We start from the raw sequence: 22411 nt of genomic DNA, 5'->3' as shown, positions 1-22411 counted from the left end.
TTGAACATAAAAGTAAGAATGTTAGGCTTCAATTATACAGAGCATTGGTGAGACCGCACCTTGAATACTGTGTGCAGTTTTGGTCTCCTTATTTAAGGAAGGTGTAAATGCATTGGAGGCGGTTCAGAGGTTTACTAGATTGACACCTGGAATGAGTGGGTTGTCTTATGAGGAAAGGTTGGACAGACTGGGCTTGTTTCCACTGGAGTTTAGAAGAGTGAGGAGTGATTTGATTGAAGCATACAAGATCCTGAACGGCCTTGACAAGGTGGACATTGAAAGGATGTTTCCTCTTTGTGGGTGAGTTCAGAACTAGGGGGCACTGTTTTAAAATTAGGGGTTGCCCTCTTAAGACAGAGATGAGGGGAATTTTCTTGTCTCAGAGGTTTGTGTGACTTTGAAATTGCCTCAGAATGCGGTAGAGGTGGGGTCATTGAATATTTTTAAGGCAGAAGCAGATAGATTCTTGTTTAGCAAGGGAATCAAAGGTTATCAGGGTTAGATGGAAATTTGGAAATCAAAACACAAGAAGATCAGCCATGATCTTATTGAATGGCAGAGCAGGCTCAGGGGGGCCGAAGGGTCTACTCCCGCTTCTAGTTCTTATGTTCTTATCTACCGCCTACCCCACCCTTCCCATTTAGATGCCACAGCCTCCAATTGGCATAAGTCAGATCAGAAATTGAAATTGGAAGTGTCAGATCTTCACACTAGACTGCAGTTCTGTTAGGATGTCAAATGCAACTGAACAGATGCAGGACGTCAATTCCTCAGCAGTCGCTGTGGGTCATTGGCAGGACCTTTAATGAGTAGAGAACACATCAGTGCTCACTATTTGCTTGCCAGAGGTCAAGAATAATCTTTTATTCTTTTCCCTGAGTTCAGGGCCATAATACTAACTCAAGTAACCTATAGCTCCTGGCTGAGATCTGCTTGAGCACAATGCAAGGATAGAATCTGGATCCTTACTGGTCTCAAAGACAAGAAACAAACATTCAAGCCCTGGGTATATCTTGAAGAACAGCCACACAACTGAGCTCCATTATCTGAAACAAAAACAAAAATACCTGGAAAAACTCAGCTAGTCCGGCAGCATCTGCAGAGAGGAACACTGTTAATATTTCAATTCTGTTTGACTCTTCAACAGAACTAAGTAAAAATATAAGAGAAGTGAAATATAAGCTGGTCTAAGTGGGGTGGGGGGTGGGGTAGCGGTGGGACAGATAGAGCTGGATAGAGGGCCAGTGATAGGTGGAGATAACCAAAAGATGTCACAGACAAAATGACAAAGAGGTGTTGAAGGTGATGATATTATCTAAGCAATGTGCTAATTAAGGGTAGAAAGCAGGACAAGCAAGGTACAGATAGCCCTAGTGGGGGTGGGGTGGGGGGAAGGAATCGAAACAGGCTAAAAGGGAGAGATAAAACAATGGATGGAAATACATTTAAAAATAATGGAAATAGATGGGAAAAGAAAAATCTATATAAATTATTGGGGAAAAAGGGGGGATCGGAAAGGGGGTGGGGATGGAGGAGACAGTTCATGATCTAAAATTGTTGAACTCAATATTCAGTCCAGTAGGCTGTAAGGTGCCTAGTCGGAAGATGAGGTGCTGTTCCTCCAGTTTGCGTTGAGCTTCACTGGAACAATGCAGCAGGCCAAGGACGGACATGTGGGTTCTATTATCTGAAGACTGACTGAAGGAAGCAATGGGCTTCACAGCACTGAAATAAGACAACCTGACACGTGAACTTAGAGGTGCAAAAGGTAATACAAAGATAGTGGAACTTCAAACTAAATAGTGAGTGTAGAACAATAGGACACAGTTTCAAAAAAAGCAAAAGGTGGACTGATGTCAGGAAGTTGCTTCTCACTAAATTCTTGTAATGGGCTTCCAGCTAGAGTGGTGGAGACAAAAACCTGGGAATCATTGGATGGCTCCCTTGTGTTTTTGTGGATCCAGAATCAATCCCTGACCTCTGCTGAATTAGCAGGGTGACTGTGTGTCGATGCTGTGTTCCTGATCAATACTAAACATAAGAGATCCCAGCAGCGAGCCCCTGAGACACTTCATAGTGACTGGACCTCATTGAGAAGTTACCTCATTTAAATCCACTCTTTTCTGACACTTCTTAGTCCATTAGTGATCCATCTCACAATCTCAGCATTAACAACAGAGCACTTCATTTTAACACACAGTCCCCTTATGGGGCACTAAAAATGTTTTGGAAATTGAAGTTATCAATTGGGTCTCCATGATCTTCCAATTACTTTTACCCACAGCATTGGCTATACAGACTTTGCTGATTGCTGCTCTGTTAGGTATCAGATTGAACGATGTTTTTATTCATTCATGGGATGTGGGTGTCACTGGATAGGCCAGCATTCAGTGTCCATCCCTATTTGCCCTCGTTCAGAGGGCATCTAAGAGTCAACTACATTGCTGTAGGCCTGGAGTTACATGTAGGCCAGATCAGGTAAGGATGGCAGATTTCCTTCCCTAAAGGACATTATTGAACCAGCAAATGCATATAATGCTGTGAAGAATAGTCATAGGCCAAAAAACTGGGAAAATTTTAGAAACCAATGATTTAAAAAATAATAACAAGGAAGAAATTAGAATATGAGAACAAACTAGAAATACAAAACCAAACAATAAGAGTTTCTACAAGTATTCTACAATAGAAAGTGAGTAGCTCAAGTGAGAGTTGGTCCCTTAGAAGATGAAATAGGGGAATTAATGATGGGAAACTGGGAAATATAGAGGCTTTGAACAAGTGTTTTGTATCTGGCTTCACAATAGAAGAACCAAAAAACATCCCAAGAATAGGAGTGGAATATCAAGGGAAGAATTTTGTGCTCGTCAGGTGGGTGTGTGCCCGACCCGACCGAGTGTAAAATGACGCGCAATGACGTCAGGCGAGTGTCCCAACATCATCGTGCACTCACGCGATATTTCATTCGGCAGGCGTGCGGTTGGCGGGCAGGCAAAAAGACCAAATGGCCTTTGCATTTTTTAGGAAACCTCATCCATAGGCAGGATGAGGTTTCTAACAGCAAATAAAAATAAAATAAAAATGTTAAAATTTAATTAATAATATGTCCCTGCTTATGTGACAGATTTCCATGAGAGGACATATTTTATAACATTTTAGAAATCTTTATTTTTAATGTTTTAAATCGTTCATCTCCCCGAGGCAGCTCTGTGGCTCAGGGAGATTTTCAAGCGCCCACCTGTGCGGACGTGCAAAGTTCCCACTTGCCCTCCTCCCCCCACCACACAGGCAGCTCTGAGCACTGCCACTCGCATTTCACGTTGGGCATGCCTTAATTGACCCACCAGCATGAAATCACAGTCCAGCCCCAATCGTGGGCGGTGTTCCACTTTCCGGCCACACCCGCCGAGCCCACCCGACAAAGGAAACCCCTCCCAAGGGAAAAAGTTAGGGAGGAACTTAAAACTATCACTACCATAGAGGAAAATGTACGAGAAAAACTAATGGGGCTAAAAGCTGACAAGCCCCCTGAACTTGATGGCCTGCATCCTAGGGTCTTAAAAGAAGTGACTGCAGTGATAGAGGATGCATTGGTTATGATCTTCCAAAATTTTCTAGATTGTGCAAAAGTCCCAGCAGACTGGAGAACTGCAAATGTAACACTTCTATTCAAGAAAGTAGGGAGACAGAAAGCAGGAAATATAGACTAGTTAGCCTGACATCTGTCATTGGGAAAATGCTAGAATCCATTATTAAAGAAGTAGTAGCAGGACATTTAGAAAATCTTAATACAATCAGGCAGAGTCAACATAGATTTATGAAAGGCAAATCGTCTTTGACAAATTGATTAGAGTTCTTTGAGAATGTAACAAACAGGGTGAATAAAGTGGTACCAGTGCATGTAGTGTATTTAGATTTCTAAAAGGCATTCAATTAGATGCCACATGAAAGGTTACTGCACAAGATGTGGGTGCTCATGGTGTTGGGGGTAATGTATTATAAAGGATAGAGGGTTGGCTAACTAACAGGAAACAGATTCAGGATAAATGGGTCATTTTCAGATTGTCAAACTGGAACTAGTAGAGTGCCACAGGGATCAGGGCTGGGTCTTCAACTAAAGACAATCCATATTAATGTCTTGGACGAAGGGAGTGAGTGTATTGTAGCCAAATTTGCTGATGATACAAAGATAGGTAGGAAAGCAAGTTGTGAGGAGTGCACAAAGAATCTGCAAAGGGATATAGATGGGTTAAATCAGTGGGAAAAAACTAGGCAGATGAAGTATAATGTTGGAAAATTTGAGGTTGTCCACTTTGGCGGGAGAAAAGAAAAGCAGAATATTATTTAAATGGAGAGAAATTGCAGAATGCTGCGGTGCAGAGAGATCGAAGTGTCCTCACACATGAAGAATGTATTGGCATGCAGGTACACCCATTAATTAGGAAGACAAATGGAATGTTAGCCTTTATTGAAAGGGGGCTGAGTATAAAAGTGGGGAAGTCATGCTATAACTACAGAGCACTGATGAAATCACACCTAGAATACTGCGTGTGGTTTTGGTCTCTTTACTTTAGGAGGGATATACTTGCATTGGAGGCAGCTAGGTTTACAAGGTTTACTCGATTGATTCCTGGGCTGAAGAGGTTGTCTTATGGGGAAAGACGAGCAAGTTGGGCCTATACTCATTGGAATGTAGAAGCATGAGAGGTGATCTTTTTGAAATATATAAAATTCTAGCGGGGCTTGACAGGGTAGATGCTGAGAAAATGTTTTCCTTTGTGGGGGAATCTAGAACCAAGAGGGGCACAGTTTGAAAATAAGGGATCTCCCACTTAAAACAGAGATGAGGGGGAATTTCTACTCTCAGAGAGTTGCTAATATTTGGAATTCACTTCCCCAGAGCAGAGTGGAGACTGGGTCAATGAATATATTCAAGGCTGAGTTAGACAGATTTTTGATCTACAAGGGGTCGAGGGTTTTGGGAGCATGCAAGAGAATGGGGATCTTTGATGGCATGTGGGCATCACTGGCAAGGCCAACATTTGTTGTCCATCCATAATTGTCCTTGACTTACAAGGCCATTTCAGAGGGCAGTCAAGAGTCAATTGCATTGCTGTGGGTCTGGACTCACATGTAAGCCAGACAGGTAAGGATGGCAGATTTCCTTCCCTAAAGGGCATTAGTGAATCAAATGGGTTTTTATAACAACTGATGGTAGTTTCATGACTAGCTTTAAATTCCAGATTTTCTTTTTTAAATTGAATTTAAATTCCACCAGCAATGGTGGGGTTTGAACCAATGTCCCCAGAGCATTAGCCTGGGCCTCAAGATTACTAGTCCAGTGACATTATCACTACACCACTGTATCCTCCTAAACAGCCTGCTCCTGCTTCTATTTCTTATGTTTATGAATTTACTGAGACCCCTGGATCTTTCCCAGCGTCACCCTTCATTATTTCAACATCATTCATAGAATATGTGTTGCCCACTTTACGTCGCTATATTTTCACTCTGCAGTATTAAGTTTCATGTACCATTGAACTCTCCCTTGCATATTTTAATCAGCTCATTCTGTAATTTCCTCCTCTTTCCATTGCTTTTCCCAGTTTCTTATCACCTACCAATTCTTCCAGTTTTCACTGGGCATCTAAGTTTCTTCTTATCTCATTGGATAGAAGCAGTAACCATTGAGATTAGTCACAGTGTCCTGAGAACATTCCAAACTGATTTTAACATGTCATGATTTACAATTAGAGGACAGGCTATGGATCCATTTTCCTGTCTTGTACGTTCAATATATACATACTAAATATTATGCCTGGCACAAGTTCTTTCTGAGGCCTGTTTTTGCAAAACGTTATTAATCTCTCACTGTCTTTCTCTTTGCTTCTTTATATCCAGTTTTGTTGGTCTCCTTTTAATTTTGCATATCTTAAACTTTCTGTCTGCTGGCCTTTTGACAAATCTTTCTGTGTAAATCTTTCTCTGTGTATGTATCTTAGTCTCATGTTTTTTTTCTCTCTCTATTCATTCTGTTCCTTCTCTCAGTCTCAATCCCTCCCTCATTCCAGGCATACACACACAAAAAGCTGGCCCTGTGCCAGAGAACCACCCAAATCAATGCTAACATTGTACTGTGTATTTGTTATGCTGAGCCAGTTGGGATGCTAGTTATTGTTAGCTACTGTTCCTTAAGGCACACAGACAGACACAATAGACTCATAGATGTTTACAGCATGGAAGGAGGTCATTCGGCCCATCGTGTCCATGCCAGTCAACAAAGATCTGACTACACTAATCCCATTTCCCAACGTTTGGCCCATAGCCCTGGAGGCTATGGCAACACAAGTGAACATCTAAATACTTCTTAAATGTTACAAGAGTTTTTGACTCAACCACTCTTTCAGGCAGTGAATTCCAGAGTTCCACCACCTTCTGGGTGAAAAAATTTCTCCTCAACTCTCCTCTTAGTTTTCTACCTCTTAACTTAAATCTAAGTCCCCTGGTTATTGACCTCTCTACTAATGGAAAAAGTGTCTTCCTATCCAAGCTATCTATGCCCCTCATAATCTTATACACTTCTTTCAGGTCCCTTCTCAACTTTGACTGCTCCAAGGAAAATAACCCCAGCCTATCCAATCTTTCCTCATAGCTCAGGCCCTCCTGCCCAGGTAACATCCTGGTAAATTTCATCTGCACCCTCTCCAGTACAATCATATCCTTCCTTTAACGTGGTGACCAGAACTGCATGCAGTACTCCAGTTGTGGCCTATCCATGTTTTCTACAGTTCCAGCATAACCTCCCTGCTCTTGGATTTTATGCCTCGGCTAAAAAAGGCAAGTATTCCATGTGCCTTCTAAACCACCTTATCTACCTATCCTGCTACCTTCAGGGATCTGTGGATATGCACACTAAAGTCCCTCTGATCTTCAGTACTTTCCAGGGTCCTACCATCCATCGTGTATTCCCGTGCCTTGTTTGTCCTGCTCATGTGCATCACCTCACACTTATCCGGATTAAATTCCATTTGCCACTGCTCTGCCCACCTGACCAGTCTATTGATATCCTCCTGCAGTTTACAGCTATCCTCCTCACTATTTACCACCCTACCAATTTTTGTGTCATCCGTGAACTTGTTGGTCATACCCCCTACATTTAAATCCAAATCATTTAAGTACACCACAAACACCAAGAGCCCCAGCACCAAGCCCTGTGGAACCCCACTGGAAACAGACTTCTAGTCACAGAAGCATCCCTCTACCATCACCCTCTGCTTCCTGCCTCTCAGTCAGTTTTGGATCTAACATGCCACTCTGCCTTGGATCCCATGGGCTCTTACTTTCTTGACCAGCCTGCCATAAGGGACCTTATCAAAAGCCTTGCTAAAGTCCATGTAGACCACATCAAATGCATTACCCTCATCAACACTCTTGGGTACCTCCTCAAAAAATTCAATCAAATTTGTCAAACACAACCTTCCCTTAACAAATCATGCTGACTATCCCTGATTAATCCGTGTCTCTCCAAGCACAGATATATTCTGTCCCTCAGAATTCTTTCTGGTAACTTGCCCACCACCAAGGTTAGACTGCCTGGCCTGTAATTTCCTGGTCTATCCCTTCCTCCCTTTTTAAGTAATGGGACAATGTTTAGCAATCCTCCAGCCCTCTGGCACCTCACCTTTGGCCAGAAAGGATTTGAAAATTACTGCCAGGGCCCTTGATATCTCTTCCCTTGCCTCCCTCAACAGCCTGGGATACATCTCATCCAGGCCTGCAGATTTATCCACTTTTAAGACTGCTAAACCCGTTGGTGCCTCCTCTCTATCTTAATTTCCTCTAAAATTTCACAGTCCTCCTCTCTGACAACTATACCTGCGTTGTCCTTTTCCATTGTGAAGACTGACGCAAAGTATTCATTGAGGACTGTACCCAGGTCTTCTGGGTCCACACACAGATTACCCCTATGATCCCTAATTTTTTTTAAATTCAGTCACGGGATGTGGGTGTCGCTGGCTGGGCCAGCATTTATAGCCCATCCCTAGTTGCCCTTGAGAAGATGGTGCTGAGCTGCCTTCTTGAACCACTGCAGTCCATGTGATGTTTGTACATCCACAGTACTGTTAGGAAAGGAGTTCCAGGATTTTGACCCAGTGACAGTGAAGGAACGGCAATATATTTCCAAGTCAGGATGGTGAGTTACTTGGAGGGAAACCGCCAGGTTGTGGTGTTCCCATCTATTTGCTGCCCTTCTAGTGGTAGTGGTCATGGGTTTGGAAGGTGCTGTCTAAGGAGCCTTGGTGAATTCCTGCAGTGCATCTTGTAGATGGTACACAGTGCTGCTGTGCGTCAGCGGTGGAACGAGTGAAAGTTTGTGGATGTGGTGCCAATCAAGCAGACTGCTTTGTCCTGGGTGGTGTCCAGCTTCTTCAGTGTTGTGGGAGCTGCACTCATCCAGGCAATTGGGGAGTATTCGATCACAGTCCTGATTTGTGCCTTGGAGATGGTGGACAGGCTTTGGGGAATCAGAAGGTGAGTTACTCATTGCACACTTCCTAGCCTCTGACCTGTTCTTGCAGCCACAGTATTTGTACGGCTGGTCCAGTTCAGTTCCTGATCAATGGTAACCCCCAGGATGTTGATAGTGGGGGATTCAGTGATGGTAATGCCATTGAATATCAAGGAGCGATGGTTGGATTCTCCCTTGTTGAAGATGGTCATTGCCTGACACTTGTGTGGTGCAAATGTTACTTGTCACTTGTCAGCCCAAGCCTGGATATTGTTCAAGTCTTACTGCATTTGGACATGGACTGCTTCAGTGTCTGAGGAGTCGTGAATGGTGCTGAACATTGTGCAATCATCAGTGAACATCCTCATTTCTGATCTTATGATGGAAGGAAGGTCATTGATGAAGCAGCTGAAGATGGCTGGGCTGAGGACAATACCCTGAGGAACTCCTGCCATGATGTCCTGGAACAGACTATACTGAACCTCTTTTGAAAGGGTGAGCATGCAAGTAATTCTAGAAGTTATATAGGTTGGTCAGAAAACATGTCAGTGATGGAAGCCAGTGAGCAAGTTGATGGGAACAAATTTCACATATACAGGAGGTTTGAAAGCTGAAAGATGGGGTCATTGGCTTACAGACTACATTACAGATGTGGTGTACAGTGTATGGTGAGTGCTCACTAAATGCAAAATACGGGCATCTCCTTGCTTTTAGTGGGCATTTAATAATGTTCCCTACCTTGGCACTTGTCTATAGTCTAGGGAATATTTTTCCCTCATTTGTTTCCATGAATAACACAGAGGAAACAGCAGGCTTACTGTATTGCAGCTCCACTGAAGGATTTCTCTCTAACTCAAAGGCTAACACTTTCTTCTACCTCCTCCTCCAATCCAGGTTCTCTTCATTGACAAGGGCAGATCTGGGACCTCCTCCAGCCATGTTATTTTCAACAAAGCCTCGCAAGAGAATATGCTGCCTTCCTTTAAGAGTTTTGAGAGCTGCTGCTGACTTGATTATGTGCAATCTCTGTCTCCAAGTGCAATAATTCTCTTGACAAAGGAAGGACATGCAGGAGGATGATTTAGATGAGCCAATTAATGGAATACAATTTAAGTCATGTGGGTGCTGATATGTGGAGCCATTTGCATTTGACAATGGAATCTGCCCTGAATTGTATGAGTGCAAATTGTTGTTGCTGTTGGAAAGAGAAGAATGTGTGGAGGAGCGAGAAGCTGAGCAGAAATTTCTGATACTTAATTCATTTTAAACTTTACACTGGACTCTATTACACCTATCCAGACATTAATTGCTCAAAATAAAATGTTTTGCCTTTTACAGCCTGAAACTTTTGTGAAAAGTTGTGTAATTCATGTTAAGACCATCAAGTTGTTATAAAGCAGAAAATCGCTTTTGCATTGGGATCACAGTCAATCTCTTCCAGTTCTCATGAAGCTTCTGTTTATTTATCCTAACATTATCCTGGATGTTCTCCGAGGGGGAATATCTGTTTTGTTTTATGATTAAAATAATGGGTTGATGTCCAGCTCAGGTTATACCAGCAGTATATATGCATTGCAGAAATTACGAGCACGCGTGACCACCAAACTAGGATGAGATATATACGTTACAGTGTGAAACAGTTCAAACAGAGACATGTGTACACTCAGGCTTGGCAGGGAGCATCCTAGGAAGTGATAGTATTAGTGCTTATTTCCGCACGTCCCGCAACAGAGGGGAATCTGTAGAACTGATTAAGGAGGCCAAAGCCACTGATGCTACTCCCTATCCCTTACCCCCACCTATCCTCTACATTGAATCAGCTGCTGGAGTTATTTTGCACTGCTTTCCGTTGTGTGCAGTTATAGAAGTGCTTCTTACTTAATGACTGGATCGATATGGAGAGTTTCAGTGCAGGCCTGCTTGTCTGTCTGGGTATTGATCATGAGCTATATTCATTATCATCTCATCCTCAGCACTCCTTTCTGCTGTCAGCTCATTAATCATCCTCTCAAACAGTGCCACATGTCCCACCCACATTATAATTGCAGCCAGGCTAAGCTTTTTAGAATAAATGCAAGTGTAGTAAACATATCTGCATTGCATTTATAATGATGATAGGAAACTTTGATGCTTTTCATGCTAAGCAACAGATTACCATCAATATTATAACATTTATCGAATAGAGAACTTTGAGATTTTAGGTGTCTCTATTGACCACAGTTCTGTGTGGAATATGCAACAGGACAATATATAATGGAAGCCATAATGACCTATTGGCCTATCTACAATACTGCAATCTCAACATGTGGGAATCGAGACTGGTGCGTTGGAGGCTAATACCACTGTGATGGAACCTGAGATTGAAGTCAAGTGGTCCGCTCTCATTAATTCCAAGAGAGATCTGAGCAAGAAAACTTTGAATGCACTAAGAGCGGCTTAAAGCAAAGTCTAACTGCCTGCTAGGCGGTGTGCCAATGACTACTGGTTACAACGCTGCCAGGATATCCAGATGTCCTTTGAAATAGGGAATGTCAGTGGAATGTATGAAGCGATCAAAACAGCAACAGGTCCATCAGCAAAGAAAATGGTTCCATTAAAAACAAAGGCAGGGGAGGTCATCACCAACTGCAATAAACAGTTGGAGAGATGGGTGCAGCACTACCTTGAGTTGTACTCTAGGGAGAACACTGTTGCCAAGAAAGCTATAAACACCATAGAAATCCTGCCTATTGTGGCAGAACCAGATATTGAACCCACTTTGGAGAAGCTTAGCAAAGCTTTTAACTCACCATAGCTAAAGCTACAGGCGTCGATTCTATACCATCTGAACTCCTCAAGCAATGCAAAGTGACACTCCTGCAGCATCTGCATAAACTTCTCTGCCTCTGCTTGAGAGAGGGGGCAGTGCCCCAGGATATGCATGATGCAAAGATTGTGACCCTATGTAAGTGCAAAAGTGACCGTGATGATTGTAAAATCTATTGAGGCATCTCCCTGCTGAGCATCATGGGAAAAATATTTGCCTGTATTGCCCTCGTCAGAGTACAGATCTTGGCTGAATGCATCAATCCAGAATTCCAGTGTTATTTCAGAACTGGAAGATCTACAATTGACGTGGTCTTCTCAGTCCAGCAGCTGCAAGAAAAATGCCGTAAACAATGGAGACCACTGTATATTGTTTTAACCATCTCACCGAGGGACCTGACCATGTGAGCAAAGGTGGTCTACTTAAGCTGCTGGAGAAAATTGCCCACCCACCGAAACTGGTCAGTGTAATCTCCTCTTTCCATGGCAACATGATGGATAAGGTCAACTATGACAGGGCAATGTCAGAACCCTATGAGATCTGCACTGGGGTCAAACAGTGTTGTGTTCTGGCACTGACACTCTGGCATATTCTTCTATTTGCTATTGTCATGTGCATTTAGGTAATCTACAGAGGGTGTCTACTTACATACCAGAATTGATGGAAATCTGTTCAGCCTTGGTCGCCTAAGATCCAAGGCAAAGACACCAAGCCGTCATCAGAGAGTTACTCTATGCTGACAATGTTGCACTAACATTCCACACTGAGGAGCACCTGCAATGGCATATGAACAAACTCTCTCACACCTATAAAGAGTTTGGTTTGACTGTCAGCATCAGGAAGACAAATGTAATGGTCCAGAATGCTATTATTCCGCCATCTATCAGCATTGACAACATAATGTTGGGGGTTGTTGATATCTTCACATGTCTAGGCACTACAGTCACCAGTAATCTGTCCCTTGATGCTGAACTCAACACATACATTGCGAAGGCTGCAGCTGTTATGTCCAAACTGAGTAAGGGAGTTGGAACAAAAACAATCTGACAGACAACATCAAATGGGAGTCTACCACACCTGCATCCTCAGTGCACTCCTCTACAGTGGTGAGACCTGGACAACATATGCTAGGCAGGAGGAAAGGCTGAGCAGTTTCCACCTTCGCTGTCTCAGACATATCCCCGGCATCTCTTAGCAGAACAAGGTCACCAAATCAGAGGTCCTTGGGCATGCTAATTCCATCAGCATCCACTCATTGCCACCAATGACATCTGTACTGGCTCGGCCACCTTCATCAGATGGATGACAGCCCTATACCCAAAGACCTTCTGCTCAGTGAATTGACAACTGGGTCACGACCTCCTGGGCGTCCATACCTCCATTGCAAGGACACCTGCAAGTGACATATGAAGATGACAGATATTGACACTACCAACTGGGAGACAGTCGCTTATGGCCGTGGCCTCTGGAGGTGACTGTTTGGAAGGGCATTGGAAGAGACGAACAGAAACGTAAAGTTCAGCTGGTGAAGAAGAAAGCCCACAGAAAACAGTTGATCAAATCGTTCACCTATCAGCCCATTGTCTTCCGCTGCAGCAAATGCAACAGACACTGTCATTGCCAGAGAGAAGCTCGTAAGCCACACCACACAATGCTTAACACACAGTCAACCACCTCAGCACAAACCATCATTCTACAAGATGGGAGGCAGCCATATGTAATGGCCTATACATTCCATTGCATATGATGTACTGTAAAATGAGCAATATATTAACCATACCTAGATTATAGCATGTTATTTGAACAGTATATGTTGCATATGTTAATATACTGTGTATTTAATCTACAATATACTACATGACAGCATGGAGATACATCAGATTGGATACATTAAGCTACAAATGGCCAGCATTAACAATTGTGTTCAAGTGGTATTTATTACTAATCTCTTGAAAAGCAAGCTAATGTTCATTCCAATAATGGAACTGTTTCTTAGTACTTGGATCCTTGGATGAATACAAAATTATGCCTATCAAACATTTGTACATGTTTGACATGAACATCGTGAACATCGAGTCAATAACTCAGAGTGGTTGTAATTTTACTCAGTCATCTTTCTTCTGTGTGGGGTTGTGAAGAGAAGATGTTACACTCTCTGATCCAGCAATGACCACAGAGACTCAGGCTTCCTTTTAACCTGTTTTATTCAAGCATTTGCAAGGGAGCCACAATCGTTCCTAAGAATGAAGATCCAGCTCCCTGACTGATTACATTTCACTATTTTTGTAACTCTTCTTATCATTACACATTTGAGTACATTTGAATACATCTAATCTGTAACCAACACACAGGTTTCATGCTATCTCTATCCTATTGAGTACATACACATGTGATTTTGCTAACCAATTATTCTAAAGGATGTATACATAATTATATTATCCAATCAGAATTAAAACACGTACACAAAGACCTTGGTTCTTACAACTCAAGACTGTTTGTGTTTCATCAAAGCCCCCTCTTTGTTCATTGTTCATCTTCTCATATCTAAGCTAAAACCATCTGCCCCTTCCCTATGTGAGAGGGGAGTACTCTTAATATAATTTATGTCATACTTTTGTCTCCAGTCTGACTCTCAAGGCTGTGCAATGTTCATCTGGCAATCTTCAACTCTTAATATGTTTAGCAGCCATGTATACCTGGAGAGGTTAGGGGTTTTTCAGTAAATTCTTACTGTATTCTCTTTTAGCATTTGTAATTTCCCCCTAACAGGTTGCAAGGTTTCTTCAATTATTAAGGTTTCAACTTCTTGTATTTTTAATCATATCTGATCAACAAGTGGTGGAGAAAAAGGGACTTGGTTGTCCTAGGTCAGGATTCTCTTAAGGTTAACTTGCAGGTTGAGTCAGTAGTTAGGAAGACAAATGCAATGTTGGCATTTATTTCAAGAGGACTAGAATATAAAAGCAGGGATGTGCTGCTGAAGCTTTATAAGGCTCTGGTCAGACCACATTTAGAATATTTTGAGCAATTTTGGCCCCCGTATCTCAGGAAGGATGTGCTGGCCCTGGAGAGGGTCCAGAGGAGGTTCATGAGAATGATCCCAGGAATGAAAAGCTTAACATATGAGGAACGTTTGAGGAATCTGGGTCTATACTCAATGGAGTTTAGAAGGATGAGGGGGGATCTGATTGAAACTTACAGAATACTGAAAGGCCTGGATAGAGTGGATGTGGGGAAGATGTTTCCATTAGTAGGAGAGACTAGGACCTGAGGGCATATGCTCAGAGTAAAGGGAAAACAGAGATGAGGAGAAACTTCTTTAGCCAGAGAGTGGTGAATCTATGGAATTCATTGCCACAGAAGGCTGTGGAGGCCAGGTCATTGAATGTATTTAAGACCGAGATAGATAGGTTCTTGATTGGTAGGGGGATCAAAGGTTATGGGAAGAATGGGGTTAAGAAACTTATCGGCCATGATTGAATGGCAGAGCAGACTTGATGGGCCGAATGGCCTAATTTCTGTTCCTACGTCTTATGTCTTATGTGTTATGGTCAATACTGTTGAAATCATGGTATTATGCAGCAAAGAAAGGGGTCATTTGGCCATCGTGCCTGTGCCAACTCTTGGAAAGAGCTATCCAATTAGTTCCATTCTGCTGCTCCTTCCTCATGGCCCTGCATTTTTTCTTTCTCTTCAAGTATTTATTCAATTCCCTTTTGAAAATTGTTACTGAATCTACATCCATCAATCTTTCAGGTAGTGCATTGCAGATCATAAAACTCACTGCACAAAAAAAATTCTTATGTCAGCCCTGGTTCTTTTCCCAATTATCTTAAATCTGTGTCCTCTGGTTACTAACACTTCTGTTACTGGAAACAGTTTGTCCTTAATTATCCTATCAAATCCCTTTATGATTTTGAACACCTCTGTCAAAACTCCCCTTAACCTCAATAAGAACAACTCCAGTTCCTCTAGTCTATTCCTGTAACTGAACTCTTTTGTCCCTGCTGCCATTCTAATAAACTTCCTCTGCTTCGTCTCTAAGACCTTGACATACTTCCTAAATTGTGCTGCACAGAATTGAATACAATACTTCAGTTGGGGCCTAATCTATGATTTATTATGACTTAGCTTAAGAAGCATGGAAATCTTCAGGAAAGCTCAACATTATTTGCCAAAATTTATTGGGGTGGAAATTGTTATGTATTTCACCCTTTTCTCAACTGTAATTTGCACATGCATTGATTTCGCTGACAAATTTGTGAGAACCATTAAATTCAAGGAGCCTCTGAAATTTGACAAGTGATGGGCCTGAATGGTAGGAATGCTTAGGAATTCAGTGACCTACTTGTATTCCTAATAGAGTTAAATCTTGATTGGCTTGATTGTCTTAGTTTAGGGTATTGAATCTTAATTGTGTAGATGCGATCCATAGTAATTTATGTGGACTTGGTGGAATAAATGGTGGTGGTATTGGCTAAAGGAGGTGCTCATGGTGACATTAAGGATAGAAAGCAGAATGTGATAATTGCCGGACAAGGGTAAGCACTCTGGAAAGAACAACATGATTAAGTGACAGATAGCCCTAGAGGGGGTGGAGTCGGGGGAGGGGATGGTGGTGGGAAAAAAGATCAAAAATAGACTAAAAGGTGGGGATAAAACAATGAATAAAAATAAAAATTAAAAAAAAATAATAAAAATAAGTGGAAAAAATAAAAATAAAAAAATAAAAATGAATATAGAAAAACGGGGATAAAAAAGGGGTGAGGACGGAGAAGAGAGTTCATGGTCTGAAGTTGTTGAACTCAATGTTAAGTCCAGAAGGCTGTAAAGTGCCTAATTAGAAGATGAGATGCTGTTCCCTCAGTTTGCGTTGTTTGCCAACATGTTCGTCCTTGGCCTGCTGCAATGTTCCAGTGAAGCTCAGCGCAAACTGGTACCACCAGTACCACTACCATCAACACCCCTTTGACCTTTTGTTTATGACATCTTTGGCAATCTCTCCTTTGCCTCCACTTATCGCTGGCCTTCTATCCAGTCTCACCTGCACCACCCCCCTTAAACAGTATAAATTTCACCATATTTTTAGTTCTCTTAGCTCTGAAGAAGAGTCATACGGACTCAAAACGTTAACTCTGTATTTCTCTCCACAGATGCTGTCAGACCTGCTGAGTTTTTCCAGCATTTTTGGTTTTTGTTTCAGATTCCCAGTATCTGCAGTATTTTGCCTTTATTTACTGAGAACAGTTCTGATTTCCATAGTATGAAAAGAATAAAGAGACACTGTAGAAGGTGCAAAAAAGATTTACTAGAAGTATCATAGAATGTTTACAGCATAGAAGGAGGCCACTTGGCCCACTCTTTGTCTGCTCTTTGCAAAAAGCAACTCAGCTAGTCCCACTGCCCTACCTTTTCTCTGTAGACCTGGATTTTTTTCCCTTCAGCTAATTATCCAATTCCCTTTTTAAAGCAATGGCTATATCTGCCATCATACTCTCAGGCAATGCATTCCAGATCCTTCCCATTTGCAGTGTAAAAACATTTTTCCTCATGTCGCCTTTAGTTCTTTTGTCATTCACCTTAAATTGGTGTCCTCTAGTTCCTGATCCTTCCACCAATGGGAAGTTTATCTTTATCTACTCTGTATAGACCTCTCATGATTTTGAAAACTTCTGTTAAGGCTCCTCTCAACCTTCTCTTCTTCAAGGACAGCAGCCCCAGCTTCTCCAATCTATCCATGTAACTGAAGTTCCTCATTCCTGAAACCATTTCCCACTGCACCATCTCTAATGCTTTCACATCCTTCCTAAAGTGTGGTGCCCAGAACTGGACACATTATTCCAGTGCAGGATGATCCTGTGTTTTATAAAGGTGCACCATAACTTGCTTACTTTTAAATTCAATGCCTCTATTAATAAAGCTGAGACTGAGGAACTATACACATAAGAAAAGATTGAATAGAATAGAATTCTTTTCTCTAGAAACAAGAAGCCGGGGTGGAGTGACCCGATGGACGCCTTCAGAATTATGAAAGCTTTGATGGGTTAGATGTAGAAATGTTTCCACTTGTGCTCGAGTCCAGAACTAGAGGCCATAAGTGTAAGATGCTAATAAATCCAAAAGGGAATTCAGGAGTAACACTTTTTCAGAGCATGGTTAGAATGTGGAACATGCAACCACAGGAAGTAGCTGAGACAAAAGCATAGATGCATTCCAAAAGGAAGCTAGATATATACATGAAGGAGAGAGGAATAGAAGGATATTTTGAAGAGGTTAGATGAAGAGGTTGAGAGGAGATATGGAGCATAAACACAGGTATTGGCATGTTCCTGTGATGTAAATATATTTGCAATCTTGGTTGGGGTAGGGTGGCACTTGAGTCTGTAGGTCACAGTGACAGGGTGGGCAAGACCATAAAAATGGAGGATGGAGAATTTTAAAATTGACGTGTTGCCAGACCAGGAACCAGTGTAGGTCAGTGAGCACGTGAATGATAGGGTAATGGGATTTGGAGCAATTTCAGATAAGAGCAGCAGACTGTGGATGAGCTCAGGTTTATGGAGGATGGAAATGGGAGTCTGGGCAGGGGCAGTAGAAATGGGAGTCCGGGCAGGGGCAGTGGAATAATCAAGTTTAGAGGAAACCAAAACATGGATGAGAGTTTCAGCAGCAGGTAAGCTGAATGAGGTAGGAAGCTAGAAAGTAAAGTGTGGGGAAAAGAGTTGACATTTCGAGTCCTCATGACCCTTCAACAGAACTGAGTGAATATTAGGAGAGGGGTGAAATATAAGCTGGTTTAAGGTTGGGCAGGGGGTGGTGGTGGGGAGAGAAATTCGGGGGGGCGGGGTGGTTGTAGGGACAAGCAAGCAGTGATAGGAGCAGATAATCAAAAGATGTCACAGACAAAGGAACAAAGAGGTGTTGAAGGTGGTGATATTATCTAAACGAATGTGCTAATTAAGAATGGATGGCAGGGTACTGGGTTTGTAACCCCAAGATCAAGAGTTCAAATCTCACAATGGCAAACTATGAAACAATGTAACTTCATCTGAATAGGAACAGATGGAAATGTGTTTGTACTCGAAAGAGGTACAGCTCTAGTGGGGGTGGGGTGGAAAGACTAGCAGGGCATACAAGATTTAAAAATAATGGAAATAGGTGGGAAAAGAAAAATCTATATAAATTATTGGAAAAAACAAAAGGAAGGGGGAAGAAATGGAATGAGGGTGGGGATGGAGGAGGGAGTTCAAGATCTAAAGTTGTTGAATTCAATATTCAGTCCGGAAGGCTGTAAAGTGCCTAGTCAGAAGATGAGGTGCTGTTCCTCCAGTTTGCGTTGGGCTTCACTGGAACAATGCAGCAAGCCAAGGACAGACATGTGGGCAAGAGAGCAGGGTGGAGTGTTAAAATGGCAAGCGACAGGGAGGTTTGGGTCTTTCTTGCGGACAGACCGCAGGTGTTCTGCAAAGCGGTCGCTCAGTTTACGTTTAGTCTCTCCAATGTAGAGACTGCATTGGGAGCAACAAATGCAGTAGACTAAGTGGGGGAAATGCAAGTGAAATGCTGCTTCACTTGAAAGGAGTGTTTGGGCCCTTGGACAGTGAGGAGAGAGGAAGTGAAGGGGCAGGTGTTGCATCTTTTGCGTGGGCATGGGGAGGTGCATAGGTAGGGGTTGAGGAGTAGGGGGTGATGGAGGAGTGGACCAGGGTGTCCCGGAGGGAATGATCCCTACGGAATAGGGGGGTGAAGGGAAGATGTGTTTGATGGTGGCATCATGCTGGAGTTGGTGGAAATGGCGGAGGATGATCCTTTGAATGCGGAGGCTGGTGGGATGATAAATGAGGACAAGTTTCTGGGAGGGAGGAGAAGGCGTGAGGGCAGATGCGCGGGAGATGGGCCGGACACGGTTGAGGGCCCTGTCAACGACTGTGGGTGGAAAACCTCGGTTAAGGAAGAAGGAGGACATGTCAGAGGAACTGTTTTTGAAGGTAGCATCATCAGAACAGATGCGACGGAGGCGAGGGAACTGAGAGAATGGGACGGAGTCCTTACAGGAAGCGGGGTGTGAGGAGTTGTAGTTGAGGTAGCTGTGGGAGTTGGTAGGCTTGTAATGGATATTGGTGGACAGTCTATCACCAGAAATTGAGACAGAGGTCAAGGAAGGGAAGGCTCTCGGTGGGACTTGGAAAAATTAATTAATTTTGCTTCCAATCTCCACCATTTTCACATGGTCCATCTCTCACACTTCCCTTCCCTTCCTTGACCTCTCTGTCTCAATTTCTGGTGATAGACTGTCCAACAATATCCATTACAAGCCTACCGACTCCCACAGCTACCTCGACTACAGGTCCTCACACCCCGCTTCCTGTAAGGACTCCATCCCATTCTCTCAGTTCCTTCGCCTCCGTCGCATCTGTTCTGATGATGCTACCTTCAAAAACAGTTCCTCTGACATGTCCTCCTTCTTCCTTAACCGAGGTTTTCCATCCACGGTCGTTGACAGGGCCCTCAACCGTGTCCAGCCCATCTCCCGCGCATCCGCCCTCACGGCTTCTCCTCCCTCCCAGAACCATGATAGGCTCCCCCTTGTCCTCACTTATCACCCCACCAGCCTCCACATTCAAAGGATCATCCTCCACCATTTCCGCCAACTCCAGCATGATGCCACCACCAAACACATCTTCCCTTCACCCCCACTGGTGGCATTCTGTAGGGATCATTCCCTCCGGGACACCCTGGTCCACTCCTCCATCATCCCCTACTCCTCAACTCCTACCTATGGCACCTCCCCATGCCCATGCAAAAGATGCAACACCTACCCCTTCACTTCCTCTCTCCTCATCGTCCAAGGGCCCAAACATTCCTTTCAAGTGAAGCAGCATTTCACTTGCATTTCCCCCAACTTAGTCTACTGCATTTGTTGCTCCCAATGAGGTCTCCTCTACATTGGAGAGACCAAACGTAAACTGAGCGACCGCTTTGCAGAACACCTGCGGTCTGTCCGCAAGAAAGACCCAAACCTCCCTGTCGCTTGCCATTTTAACACTCCACCCTGCTCTCTTGCCCACATGTCTGTCCTTGGCTTGCTGCATTGTTCTAGTGAAGCCCAATGCAAACTGGAGGAACAGCACCTCATCTTCCGATTAGGCACTTTACAGCCTTCCGGACTGAATATTGAATTCAACAACTTTAGATCTTGAACTCCCTCCTCCATCTCCACCCTCTTTCCGTTTCTTCCCCCTTCCTTTTGTTTTTTCCAATAATTTATATAGATTTTTCTTTTCCCACCTATTTCCATTATTTTTAAATCTTGTATGCCCTGCTAGTCTTTCCACCCCACCCCCACTAGAGCTGTATCTTGAGTGCCCTGCCATCCATTCTTAATTAGCACATTCGTTTAGATAATATCACCACCTTCAACACCTCTTTGTTCCTTTGTCTTTGACATCTTTTGATTATCTGCTCCTATCACTGCTTGCTTGTCCCTGTAACCATCCCCCACCTTCTCTCTCCCCCCCAACCTTAAACCAGCTTATATTTCACCCCTTTCTAATGTTCGCTCAGTTCTGTTGAAGGGTCATGAGGACTCGAAACGTCAACTCTTCTTCTCCGCCGATGCTGCCAGACCTGCTGAGTTTTTCCAGGTAATTCTGTTTTTGTTTTGGATTTCCAGCATCCGCTGTTTTTTGTTTTTATAGAAAGTAAAGTGTTGCATTAACCCCTCAGGAACACCCAAAGCACTTATTGAAGTGTAGTCACAGTTGTAATGTAGGAAAAAAAGCATGCAGCATGTAGCAACAGATAACTATCAATTGGTGGGAATCAGGGGATGTACGGCTCTTTGCCTCTGGTAGGTATAATTGGAGTTGGCTTTGGAGACTGCAGTCCCATTAGCATGCATTCTTTTACTAGTTTATGCAGGATACATGTTGATGCTCTTTGCAAGTTATCTTGTCAGTGCATGAATGCTTTGTATTGTGGCGGAGTATGCCAAGAATGAACGGAACATGTCAGTACGGAGTTCCCGCTGGCCATTTCTGAGTCTGTTTGGCACCACGCCCCCGGAGCTTTCGGCAAACATCGCCAAATTCCGGCCGCCTCCGACTAAACCCCCCGCCGCCAGTCCCGCGCCATCTCGGCTAATGAGTTGTGCTGAGCGGTCCAATGAGAAGCTGCACACTGCAGGTTACATGTAAATGAGGAGAGCGCGGGGCGAGTATGCGCCTGCGCGCTGCTGCCGCCCGCTGGCTGTGAATGGTGCAGTGAGTGAAGTTCCTGGGGAGGAAGTGAGAGCGCGAGAGGCGCCGCCCGCGAGCCTAGAGGAAGTGAGTGCGCGCGAGTGAGTTAGCCAGCCAGCCCGAGCCGGCAGCACCGAGTCCGACACACACACTCACACACTCACTCAGTCAGACAGAACCTGGAAAGATGCCTCGAGTCGTTTCCGATCAGAGGAGCAAGTTCGAGAACGAGGAGTTCTTCCGCAAACTTAGCCGGGAATGCGAGGTGAAAAGCCGGGCATAGCTGGAGCTGGAGGGGAGGGAGGGGTAAAGCGGTGCGCGGGGAAAGTTTGCCCGAGTTGCTGCTCGGCTGGGGGGTGGTGAGGGGGTTGGTGTGCGGGAGGAGAGGCCGGGTCGGGTCGGGCCGCGCCACGCCGGGGGCGGGGGACACATGGCCACCCACTGGCCCTGCTTCACTCAGTGCTGAGGTTGCAAGTCCCCCGCTCCCGGGGAGAGGGGAGGGTTGGTTTTCCCACGTTTATTTACCTATTATTCGCGCTGGCGACGGTTTTAACTTTTCTCTTTCTCTCATTTCTTTTCCCTCCATAGATTAAATACACAGGTTTCCGTGACCGGCCGCACGATGAGAGACAGATGCGATTTCAGAACGCCTGTAGGGACGGCAGGTCTGAGATTGTGAGTAGTAAAAACCCTTCCTCACTTGGTTATTGGCACCAACAAAACACAGAGCACAGGCAGTACCTGACATTAAATAACTTGGCAAGGAGCGGCACCCTCAAACTGCAAGCCGACTGGCAGGGCTCTACTTTGTCCCTTGGTATAGAAACAGGGAACGCAGTGAATACTAGTGCGGGTAGCCAG

At 43.8% G+C, this 22411-nt stretch overlaps 1 protein-coding gene and 1 long non-coding RNA gene across 5 annotated transcripts in view; both read left to right on the top strand.

The window, feature by feature from the left end:
- Positions 1-242: 242 nt before the first annotated feature.
- On the top strand, positions 243-9841 carry LOC121279665. The gene is made up of 2 exons (XR_005943461.1): positions 243-300; positions 9401-9841. It is a non-coding gene; the product is annotated as an uncharacterized LOC121279665 (long non-coding RNA).
- Positions 9842-21559: 11718 nt separating this feature from the next.
- cbfb (core-binding factor subunit beta) overlaps positions 21560-22411 on the top strand; it is a 103888-nt gene continuing 103036 nt past the window's right edge. Inside the window, exons 1-2 of one of the 4 annotated variants that reach the window (XM_041192445.1) lie at positions 21560-21815; positions 22139-22225. In XM_041192445.1, the coding sequence (XP_041048379.1) occupies positions 21738-21815; positions 22139-22225 (165 nt within the window). In that variant the 5' untranslated portion in view covers positions 21560-21737. The remainder of the gene's footprint in view (positions 21816-22138; positions 22226-22411) is intronic. The other 3 variants (XM_041192444.1, XM_041192447.1, XM_041192446.1) reach the window with 3 other exon arrangements.

The sequence above is a fragment of the Carcharodon carcharias genome, chromosome 7, assembly GCF_017639515.1.
Source record: "Carcharodon carcharias isolate sCarCar2 chromosome 7, sCarCar2.pri, whole genome shotgun sequence".
Lineage (NCBI taxonomy): Eukaryota > Metazoa > Chordata > Chondrichthyes > Lamniformes > Lamnidae > Carcharodon > Carcharodon carcharias.
The sequence above is the reverse complement of the archived record's forward strand: the minus strand, read 5'-3'. Positions and strand labels throughout refer to the sequence as shown.